General features: G+C 24.0%; 1 protein-coding gene across 1 annotated transcript in view; it reads left to right on the top strand.

Moving 5' to 3' along the window:
• The first annotated feature begins 11,080 nt into the window (after positions 1-11,080).
• The window catches only part of LOC105361044 (corin serine peptidase), a 29,300-nt gene continuing 26,936 nt past the window's right edge, over positions 11,081-13,444 (top strand). Inside the window, exon 1 of the mRNA XM_011498130.1 lies at positions 11,081-11,190. Coding sequence (XP_011496432.1) covers positions 11,095-11,190 — 96 coding nt within the window. The 5' untranslated portion in view covers positions 11,081-11,094. The remainder of the gene's footprint in view (positions 11,191-13,444) is intronic.

The following is a 13,444-nucleotide window of genomic DNA, read 5'->3' as shown; positions in this document are numbered from 1 at the left end:
GAACGAACTTTTTGCAGTAACCTTTTCATTTTCTCAACCAAGTTGAATTGTCACGTCGTCATTTTACTTACTGCCCACTGCTCTTTAAATTTCAGCATCCAGATTTCGATTTCAGATAATTCTAATTTACTTCCGATGCGACCTTTTTCTCTACTTTCAAATATTACACTTTTGCTTTATATTTATATTCCCTATAATTTACCCTTGATGTATGATGAAATAATCAATAATTCAATATTATTAAAATGTAAGATTTTTTTTCAAATGTAACTGACGTAAGGATGTAGATTTTTCGATTCCTGAATATTCCGTCAGATGTTGACAAGAATTCTTCAGAGGAATTACTCGGCCTATTTCGATTTGTTAGCTTTCTATTTTTTTTTTTATTTTTTTTATTATTTTTTTAATTAGCATAAGATAGCCTCGAGATCCTCATCGAATCAATTTAAATGATAAAATCTTCATTGAGACAAATAATTGTTTTTCATTTATATTTTGCTTTCCAATGCTTTCGGATCAACGCATTATTTATTACGTTGTAGGAGTTAAGTAGAAGTAAGATAAATAGGATCAGGCATTTAATAAAATCATCCTGCCATTCATAATAAATTTGTTAGCACTTATCTTTTATACTATTTACGCATTCAATATTATTGTATTTTAATATCTGCGATAATACTCAATTCGTGAATATTTTCACTTAAATCGCAATATTTTTCAACGCTCCGTCTATTTTCAAAACATAAAATAATTACCTTTCAATAATCAGCTCTCTTTCAATCTTAAAATGATGAATTTTTTGTTTTCTCACATTTTAAATTTTATAACAGAGCATTTAGAGCCTATCATTTCTATTAAATCTGTCAATAATCGTTAACACGCGCTCTCTATACGAGCTTTATTCGTAATTATTCGTTTAACATTTTAATTCGACTGATCTTCAATACAATCGATTTGGCACACCAAATTTAGAAAAATATTCTCTGACTTTACATTATCCTCCTCATTTTACAGTTACTCTTGTCGAACATACCAGTTTTATGTAAGAATTATTATTAGTGTTTCATGATCAACATAGTTATTTCACGTACCTTATATTTATCCTGCATAAAATAAAAAGAATAATAAAAATTTAAAACGTATGACTATAAAATACATAATACAAGGAGTAAGATTATGAAGTTATGAATTCTATTGATTATACACTTAATTGTTATTAAAACATTATACCACCTAACTACGTAGACTAAATTCCAAATAAAAATAATCATACAATTGCCTGATTTATAAAAGTTCTTTATCAAAGTAAACTTTATATTTAATGTAATTTATTAATAATATGCATATATTATTATAGGACAAGTAGCTTCTGACATATGCACGAGAGAACATCCAATAATATATAAATACAAATGTTCCATTACATTCTATATATATATATATATATATATATAATTTTTTTTTTAATGAATAATAATAATATTAATACAAGGATTACGATTCAAGTGACACGTTTATCTTGATATGAAAAATCTGTAAATTTATTTCTACCCTTATAATAATAAACTGCACGAGTTAAATCAATCGATAACCTTAGCTTATTCAACTTTTTTTTGCTACGTTTGCCTTTGTCCCGTCCTTTTCTCTATGTATTATGCATATAAAATATTGCTGAGTATATACAACTGGGAAAAACAGATTGAGTGGATGCCAATACAGTAAGTCGGAAAGATCAATGTCTAAAAAAAGAAGAAGACAGAGTAACCAGTCAAGCGATAAGGAACTACTATTCTTCCACATCTCAATGGGCTTTCAGTGCTCAGGAATCTTCAAGATTATAGACGTTCAAGTGTCCGTTGCTTACGCACAAGTTCCTCGTCATTTCCGATGGGGTGCTTTCTTATTACATGCTACAGTAATCGTAGAGAGTTTGTCGGAAAGTTTGCTTGAAAAACTACAGTGTTATTGTATGTTTTAGGAGAAAAACAAGAAAACGTAATTATCGCACCCGCTATTGTAATTTGAATGTTTTAAGATTTTACTTTTCCGTTATGCTCGCTAATGTTCTTCTTATTCTATTTATTAATAAATAAATGAATCGACATTTATGGATTAAAATGAAAATTATAAGTACAGATTTTAATTACTCATACAAATTTCAGTACAGACTATAATTACCATATTAATTTCTTCCTGATACTTTTAAATATTTTTATGAAATTTTCTTAATATTATATCATCAATGATCAAATATTGGAAGTTGTAAGACTTACGGTAAAGAATTTTTTTTGTTTTTTAAATACAAAATTTATTATTACATTTAGATTTTAATATGTATTAAAATTTTAATAAATGGCAAAAGTTTCAGATGCTCACATTTACAAAATATTTACATATTTAACGCATCCTATTTTGTATAAATAACTTATATAATAAGTCTATATAATAATAATAATACTATATATAAATAATTACATTGAGTCACATAATTTATACGTTATATATTATATATTATTATGGTTTTAATCCTTATATTATACAATTATAAGGTAAAAATTATTTCATGAGTGTATATTTGCATCCCTTAAGAAATAAAAATCAAACTCTCGTTTATAATATATTGGGGTGGGGGGGGGGGGGGGGGAAATTAATTTTTTACAATGAATGAAAGCAATTTCAAAATATTATTTCGAAAATATTATAAATTATTAATTTACATTTCAAGTATTTGATAACATTTCAATGTCTCTATTAAATTTATTGTACGATTAATAAAATTTATTCCAATAGATTATGGTAAAATATTTCATTATCCATTTCTTGCCGTTCGGAAGTATTCACTATAATGTATATTTAAAATTTCGATTTTTATATTTTAAAAATTACTGAACATTTTATAATTATTAATATTTTATTGATATAATTATAATAGAATATTTATTTTAAATCCTTAAATATTTTGAAAATATGTAATTATCATAAAAAAGTATTCAAGGTTATATAAAATTATAGAAAAATAATATAAAATAATTTCTTATATTAAATTAATCAAGATTTTATTAAAATAATTCATATTAAATATATTAATTGAAGAACACGATGACACGATTAGATAATTCACTCTCCGTTATTAGCAAATGTAGTTAGAGATGCGGATCTCATAATTTTTCATCCTTATCTATATTATAATCATTGATATAATAATTATTTTTCGGTATTAATAGCATATTTTTACGCGTGTTTTAAGTTTTTATACACCAATTAATTAACATAAAGTATTCATGTGAAATCGAATGAATAATCATTAAGCAGCTGTATTTATATACAAAATTCACAGTTGAATAATGTAAAATAAAAAACAAAATCATTGATTTACGCGCAGAAGTAATTTTGTAATGTATTCAATTTAGTAAATTATAAAAATCTCTCTTTTTTCATTCATGGGAATGTAAAATTATTTTTATTCGCTTTATTTGATATATTAATGTCTTAAGTAAATTATGCAATTTTCTGTAAATAGAAATTAATAAGTTAATTTTATTTATTTATCATTAGATTTTATTTTGAAAATATTATATGTCGTTAGAATACTTATCGTACACAAAACACTTATTAGAAAAACTTTGTAAAACACGATATAAGAGTGTATTAATGTATTAATACAGTATAAATGAAACTTATTTTTCATATTTTAAACATAGAATAATCGAAATATTTTTTTAATCTGATCGAGCTGATTTTAATTGAATTCATAAATACTACAGTTCACTCTACTCTTGTCTTCACATGTTCATTGATTGATAGTGTAGTAAAGGTAAGATGTTGGCAGGTTGGTGCGTAGAAATAAGGAATTAATAAGATCCAACGTATTTTCATAGCAATCTTAATATGCAAATTGTCAAATGAAAAAAAAATAATAATAATAATGGACGGGTTTTAAGTATTACAGACTGCAAAAGAGAAAAAGTGAAGGAATAAGTTGATGAAAATGAGCTGCCTGAAAAGTAGTCAAACTTTTTGTTGAATATCACAGGTAACTTGAGATTTCGCAATTAATATAATAAAATAAATATAATGATAAAATAATACATAATCAATATAAGTAATAAATACACATTGTTTATGTGTTAATAAAAAGAATATTAGAGCATTTGAATAATTAAAAAACACTTCTTTTACTATAAATATTTACAATAATAATGCGGATTTAACAAATGCATCAATATAATTGTTTTAAAATCACTTTCATATCAATTGAGTATTAATATTTTATATTTATATGTCAAAGATATATAAGATACATACTTATGAGCAAAAATAACTATAATTGAAAAATCGTTTAAAAAGAAAAGATGTCAAATCCAACGTAATATAATAACGACGAAGTTTTCTTCATTTAATTATTTCAAAACTAAATCTAAATTTATCGTTATAAAAAGCCAGGTTCCATCACATCGAGATAAACAGTTGGAATTAATTAAATTTCTTAACAGATAGGAATATTAAGGCACCTCTCTGTCCCATCAAGGGTGGAGCTTTATGCAATCAATTCGAAAACAATAAATTGATTTATCTTCAATGCCGAAGGGAAAGGAACACGACAGTAAGGTTTCGCATTGTTCAATCAGAGGGACAAGTGCTTCTATGATGATGATCGCCTTTTTGTTCTTTATTCTGTTAACTTCTTCCTCTACATTTACCTTGAATCTTATGGTAGACAATTCGGTAAAACTAATTACGCTAACAGCTCAATAACAGATGTTATTGAGGTCCAACGGTGATGATAATCACGAGTTCTTTGTCAATTTGTAATTTCCATTAATACTGCTGATTTTTCCACTTTACTCTTCACTTAGTGTCGACATTATATAACGAATATTCATGCAAATGAAATTAGTAAAACTTCGTCTAAAATATTCGAACGAGGCTAAGGCAAATTTATATGTAATATCAGCTTATTGTATATAAGCATTGACTGTACATTTCATGAGATAATCTTATAAACTAATTCGATAAAATTATTAACATCATTTAAATATTTCTGAAAATTTCGTTCAATTATTATTTAATTATATTCTTGACAAAAATATACGAATAGTATAATACAATTTATATACAAACTATAATATATGATAAAAATTTTCTTTTTGACGTCAACTAATAAATCTAATATGGATATTTATTACTTTATATCAACATTATTGTAATAATTATGGGCAAATATTATGATATAAGGTGAAAACATTATCATTCATGAAATTTTATTAAAGAATATTTAACTATATTAATCAAACAAATAAGTAATAATATTGCTTGTTTTAATGTTCTATAAGATAATTTTCTTATATATTGAATTAGTGTTATTGAATTAATAGCAGGAATACTTTAAATAATATAAAATTATAAAACATTTGAATTTATTTAAACGCTTTATATTTAAATGCATGACTGATATATCTAATGTAATAAGATTAATTAGATTCTTAGATTAATGAATTAAAACAAATAGAATCGAAGGTTGGTGATAATTAGTACGAATAAAGTATTAGAGAAGAAATTTAATTTTTCGTAGGGATGAAATATCAAAATACTTTTTATCACGACGTTCCTTCCATTATCGATAAATATACAAAAATATGACAATGTGAAACCAGTGGGAAAAAATTATGAAACTAATACATTTTTCAAAATGATTTATCCACATCTCAGCAGATAATACTATTTGATCATTCTTTAATTTATACCAAACCACATCGTCCTTTAATTGAGATTTCATTTGTGAAAAAACAGATAAAATGAGACTAATGGTGAGAGATAGAAGAAAATCGAATTAAGGGCGTAAAAGCTATTGTAGTGAGCGATTAAGATAAGCCAAAACAATGAGAACGAAGGATCAAGGGTATAGAAGGCATGAAAGTAAGAGAGGAATGAAGAAGAAAAATTCGAACTGATAAGATCAGAGGAGCGATAGGAGCTAATGTAATAAAAGGTTGAAAACAATCGGATGTAAGAAATACTTGGTTCACTTTTACAAAAGTGCCGACATTTGTACAGGATATTAGAAGATTTTTTAAATTTAGTCATTACTAAATAATATTGTAATTTATATGCATAGCAAGAAATATTAATTCAAGTCAAGTTGTTTCTAAAATAAAAGTCGTAAATAAATTCCATCCCTTTGAATCTTGTAGTTACTAATTAGATGAATGATCGGTAATTAGATAATAATACAGTAAATTTCTAGAAAATGTATAAGATTTATTTATTTATTTATTTATTTTTTTCAATAAATATTATTTCAGACTTATATAAATTATATATTCACAATTAAGATATAATTGGTTTATTAAAGTTCAACATAAAAGACTGTTATATAAAAAAAAAAACAAAGAAAGCATAGACAGGATTAAATAGAAAGAGTTATTATCTTTCCTCTTAAAAATTCTTAGTATCAATATAATAAATACATTTATCGAATTGACTAAATGTTAATTATTTTTAAAAAAATAATACGATTTACTATACTTTAGCTAAGGACAGTTGAAAAGTAAAAATGAAAAGTAACGTTAGAAAAATGTCTCTAATATAGAAAAATAGTTAACCTATATAACATTTGCAATGTCATATCTCATATTTCTAAAAGATTTTTTTAATTTTCAAAAATCTTTATCAGAATCAACCATCCAATTATAAATATCTATTATACTTAGATTAATTAATTGATTAAAATTTATCCAATAAAAAAGAATGCTTTCATTTTTAACCATCATATGCGCTTTTTTTTTTTTATTAATTATTAATTATTATTATTAATTATTATTATTAATTATTATTATTAATTATTACTATTACTATTACTATTACTATTACTATTACTATTATTATTATTATTATTATTATTATTATTATTATTATTAATTATTATTATGTATTATCAAAATATTCTAGAAATTGATAAATATATTAAAATATAAAATATATGCATTTTTATTTCAATCAATATTCCTAACGATTTTGGTGATAATTACATTGTAAATGTAATATTAAATTTAGTATAAAAAATAAAAAATAAATAAAAATTCAATATTTTCATGTTTTAAACTAATATATTATAGGTATTGGTGAGCATTATATACTGTTTAAGCTTTATATAATTAAGAATTTGGTAACGCAGAGAATTTCAAATAATTTCTTTCTTTAAGACTTTAAAGTGATTCATTTTATACTATTTATTTAAATATAGAAGATAATATTTAATAACATTGATGAATACTAACAATATTCTTCGTCAAAATATAAAATAGTTTATTTGACAAAAATTTAAAAAAAACACTAACACTATTCTTTATGTGCTAGGTAAAACAACAATAGCTATTGTATAAAAAAAAAACTTTAGTATTGTAAAAAGTATGGAGATTTTCTGCTCAGATATAGACTTTTAAATTAACGCAGCGCCACGAAAACTTTTAAAACAATAATACTTCTATAGCTTCTACACTATTATTAAAATGATAGAGATTGAACGAAATCTCTTTTGCTAATAATGTCTACGGGGCTTCTAGACTATAAAGACTTAGATTGTATAAGAGGAATTAAATAATAAGCTACTACCATCGAAGCTCTACAACTTATTACTTTATATATCTTGATTAAATACAGTATGTAAATTACTAGAAAATCTCTTACCTAGAAATTTCTTTTGCAACATTTGGCAATTATAATAGAAACTGAAAGCTTAAGATAAAAGCAAACGGTTGAAGAAAATTGTCCATGTCAGATATAGAAATTCAATCATTTTTAATTTATAAATGTAACATTTAAATTTACTATCTAATCACTTTTAAGAATATTATTTTCGCATTATATTTAAGTAGGGAAAATATTTTAAGGAAAATTGAACAATAAAATAACTTTCTTATACGTCGTTATATAAGGAAGGCGTATACATATATAAATATAGTTTTTATATTATAGATATGTATTTTTTAAGATAATACATCGATTTATAACGAATTATTTATCGTATTGCATTTAACTTAACTGCACTTTAATAGAATAGAATGATTATAAATAAATAAACAAATATATAAATAAGTATATATTATTATATATTCATGTGAAACATCTAATGGCCTGTCTAATGACATAATATTGTACTAGTATCGATAGCAATTATTATTACGTTGTATGATCAACATTGAATACTAGATCATTAAGTCCTTAGGACCCCCATTAATTATACGCAATGATAAATATCGATTGAAAATTTCTAAATCAAATAATATCGCACATTATTATTAATCTAATCCATTCCAAAAATCTATATTATTTACTTGCAATTGCTCCATTGCATTAATTACTCGGTAATTTCATCTTTCTCGTGTTAATCTGTTTCAGAATTAACAACATTTTTGAAGCTAATTTATATAGGTGAACATGAATCCAACGCGTCAACCGAGGTAAGGGAGAGATATAATTTATATATATTTAAACAAAATAGATTAGTTATATATTCAAAATTCTTATAATTTATAAAAATTGATGTACAAGTTCCTCGCGTAACATAACATTTGTTTAAAAAACTTTCACTTATATTTGTAAAACAACAATGTATATCATTAGTTATCAATGAGAAATTATCCAGATATAATATTGTATGAGCATTGAAAATTAGAAAATACTCAATATATAAAATGAAAATATGATTTCTTTCAATGGTATTTATATTTTTTTACAATTCTACAAAAAAATATAATTCTTTTACATTATACATTACATTTTACATTGCATTAATATATTTATCAAAAAATAAAATTGCATAATTGTCTCGATAGCGATAGAAATAATTATTCAACGTACAATCTTTAATTCTAAATCCATTTGCTTGGTCTTGGAAAGCATTGTACTGATATTAATATTAATAGATATAGAAAAGATTAATGGCTCGACTGTATTTCATTATTATTTTTTCTAGAATTTTTAGATAGTTTATTTAGAAAATTGTAAGAATTTTCATATTTTTTCGCACCAATGAGTATTTGTGTAAAAAAAAATTCTTCAAAACCGTTCAAATTTAGCTTCCCTTTATCAAGATTCTCATTTCCAAATATATATTATTTTTCGCTGGTATCTTCAATATAAATAAGTAAAATATAATTGCGGTAAAAACATTAATAGCATACGTACATAATATTTTTCACAATAAATGGTTTTAATAAACATAAAATATAGAGATATAAAAAATATATTTAAAATGATAAAATAATATTTAAAGCGATTCATTTTAAAGAAAAACTTAAAAAACATCTTTAGAGTATTTACTTATAATTAATTATATTTTTAATTACTTATATGTTTCAGTATATAATCAATAATAATAATAGTAATAATAATAATAATAATAATAATAATAATAATAATAATAATAATAATAATAATAGTTATTAAGCAGGAATTCTCATTTATTATTGTTATTATTATGGCAGATTGTCATGGTATATTACTATGCTAATATTAAACATTATATTATTACAATGTTTGGCATAATAAATAATGGATATTGCGTACCAATTGAATTGAACATAATTAACGAATCTTCAGCAACTAAATATTAAAAATTAAAATAGACAATCAACAAATGGTAAAGTAAATAACTCAGATTTTATTAGTAATAGCTAAAGAATTCTTTAATTGTTACGTATTACGATGAAAAAGGACAATAAAACGTTAATGGGATAATAATTTTTAATCAAATAACTTTTGATGTTCTCATACTGTCTTAAAAGGTAACAAATAGTAAGTTTTGTCATAAAAAAAAAAAAAAAAAAAAAAAAAAAATCGAATTATTTAGAATTAAACTCTGACAGTATGATGGATGTACTTCTGTAGAATAATTATTAAAATGTTGACGAAGCAATGCGAAAACTCATTAAATAGTGCATAAAAAGAGAACTTATTATCTTACAACGTTACCATTTCTAAAATATATAGTAAAATTTGCTAACTGTATTAATGAATGTAAGTATTTTTCATGAATACAAACATAATTTGAATGGTTCAGCAATGTCATTTAATGTGACGTCTTACGTCTTATTTGACTTCTTGAATTAATCCCAATTTTGCAACTAACAATAGTTTAGAAAGCAACACGAGATTAGTACATTAGGCATTGTGTATACTAATGCACGTCAAATAATCAAAATCCATTTACACTCGAGTACGAACTTTCTTGAAATTAATGCGTACTAACACATTCTACACCCCCCCCCCCCCCCCCCACACCCACACACATATATATATATATATATATATATATATATATATATATATATATATTTATAACAATAATAATTTATCTAAATAAGAAAATATAATGAAAATATTTGATGAATTTTCAAATATGATATTTGGTTTAGTTGAATAAATCAAATCAACTATGTTCTATTGAGTTCTTAAACAATTTATACATATAATATATAAAACTATACAAACAATTTATTTATCAGAAACTATATTTAATTATTCTATTCAAAAGCATCATTAGAAAAATTTTAAACATTAAAAATAATGATTAACCTAAACGAAGATCGGGTTTAGTTGTCATAATTAATATAATATGACAGTTTTAATTCATTTAATATCAATGCTTTTTTACATAAACGTTTATTTTATTTCAATAATATATTCTTATTCTATTTGGCAAACTTATAAAATTTAAATTTACCTTTAAACCGACCCAAGATATTCTTAAGTTACAAATATAACAGAAAATGAATCGGAGGTCTAGAGCAAACTGAAGCAACTTTCAAAACTAATCGATAAGCCCTGTGGAATTATGTACCATAATGTTAACGCAACTAAGCTTTAATATATATATATATATATATATGTGTGTGGGTGTGGGTGTGTGTGTGTGTGTGTGTGTGTGTGTGTGTATGAATATATATATATATGTATGTATGAATATATTGCATATGATAAAATAATTTCAAAATATTGGTTGAAATTCAAATTCAAAGTGGAAAGGGAATTCACGTGATAAAAGAAAAAAACAACCTTCGGGCTTTATTTTGCAGGCAAACCAGAACATACAGCATGGGACTGCCCGATAGAAGTTCCCTCTTCCAGGATTCACTATTTCCTGGAAGTGGTGTCATACCACCTCCACTTCCAAGGCGACATTCCGCAACGGTAAATTCATCCACGTTTCTTCTTTATTTTTTTTCCCTGCCTTTTAACGATTTTTTACTTTCACTTTATTCCCCGCGTCTAACATTGGCCTATGGGAATATTATTATTATTATTATTATTATTATTATTATTATTATTATTGTTGTTATTACGATATCAAAGTATTCGATTTCATTGTCAATTGTTGTGAACTAATTACCTGGGATTTGTCTGGGAGTACCGAGTCTCAAAATTATTCGCCCATCCAATGAAATCCTAGAAAAGGGAAAAGTTCTCCGCTTAGAAGTAAAGAGACGGAGAATCGTACGCATTTTTAATTCGACTTTTATCTAAATTTTAGCTAAATAAAATCAAGACGATGGCATTTTAACGTTTGTGGTAAAAATTTCGTTGCGATAAATCTCGAATATTTGCACGAATCCTTGATCGAGCTTCCGAACCTATTTTTTCGTGTGACTTGCAATCGATCGCGTTGTAACGGGAATAATAATTCTATATATAATAACTCAATCATTCTAATGAAAAATTCAGTCATATTATATATATACATTGGAATTAATTTGTTTCATTAACATATATAATGTGACTTTTAAGTTAAATCTTTTAAGGAAAGGATATAATAACATTATGATTAAATTAATTTTTTTATGAAAATACAATCAATAAATCATCAATTAATAAATCAAATTGCCACAAGAGATGTTTATGCCTCATTTTATTGTTTATATTGTAGAACCGTTAGTACATAGTATACAGTTCTACTTTGGTTTACTTATCGAACGCAATTAATCTCTCCCATTGTAGACTTTAAAAGTAGAATCAGTATAGTTAATATATAATTTAAACGTTTATTTTTATTAAAATTTTGATTGTATATATATATATATATATATAACTTTTCCAATAATATCAATTACAAAATGAATACTAAAAAATTTGTTGCTATCGAAATCTATCTGAAAATCTATAATAATGCCGAATGTGTTCTTGAATAATTAGGCAATTATCTTTAATATTTAATCCAGAGATATACAAAAAAAAATAAAAAAATAAAAAAAATACTGGAAACATGAATAATATGCAAATAATTTAACTAGATGTAAAATTACTAATTAGAGGGTTAAAAATGAAATACAAGGTACATTTATATAGATCTTTGTATATTCTGCTAAATTAGATATACTTATGAAATCCAGTACAACATGTATTGATTTATTTTTCAAAATGGTAATAAATAAAACGTTTGATATGATGAGATTAAAAACACCGAAAATATATATTGTACATGGTTTTTCTTGTTCTATTGTTAATCTGACAGTGATTGTTTGTATGTTATAATTAGAGTTATAAATAAATCAATCGAACTAATAAGATATGTAAGTGTACGTATAATAGGTTTTATGAGAAGAATTAATTTATATCTTATTAAATGTTCGTATAATATATTATGAGTATAGTTTATTATTCTTAACATATTAAGATTCGAAGAAAAATAGTTGATGTGAGAGAGAAACTGATATGTATTGCTAATATAGTTCTAAATTGTAACAATGTCCGAAATAATATGAAGTTGGTGACAAGAAGGATAATGATATTACTCGTACGTGTAATTAATTCGCAAAGACATAGTCGGTTTTGAGGAAGTTTTAGTTGAATTTTGAGAAAAGACAAGAACAGTGCGTAATTACGAACATTAATGCGCAAAATATCGTTACTGATTTCATTTATAAAAAACAAAAAAAAAACAAAAAAAAAAAAAAAACGGTAATTTTTAAAGTATTAACAATTATTAAACTACTGTTACATAAGTTTGGAAAGCTGTTGTACACTAATTATGTCATTATTTTCGATACTTATTATCATAAAATAATAAGAATAAAAATAATATATAACCATAAGAATAATAGTTTTACCTTCCATTGATTGAACGATTACGTTGTACGTAATAAATTGATTTCGTAATTATATCAAATACAGATGGATACAATTATATTTAATGTAGATATAAGTTAATATAAGCATAATTTATGAGATGTAAGTAAATATAATAGTGATTATATAAGATATTAAACTAAAAATGATTGCTATATGGTTAAATAATAAATAAAATATATGCAATCCATAAATGATAATTGTTAACATTTGATCTCAATAATGCATTTGCTACAGTACACGTTAAATTATATTTTAATTATTTTCCAGTCTTCCATTAGAGTTGCGTCTTCTTTTTATGGCAGAGTTTTCAATTTTCTCT

The sequence above is a fragment of the Ceratosolen solmsi genome, unplaced genomic scaffold, assembly GCF_000503995.2.
Source record: "Ceratosolen solmsi marchali unplaced genomic scaffold, CerSol_1.0 scaffold14, whole genome shotgun sequence".
NCBI lineage: Eukaryota > Metazoa > Arthropoda > Insecta > Hymenoptera > Agaonidae > Ceratosolen > Ceratosolen solmsi.
This window is presented reverse-complemented; position numbering and strand designations above follow the sequence as displayed.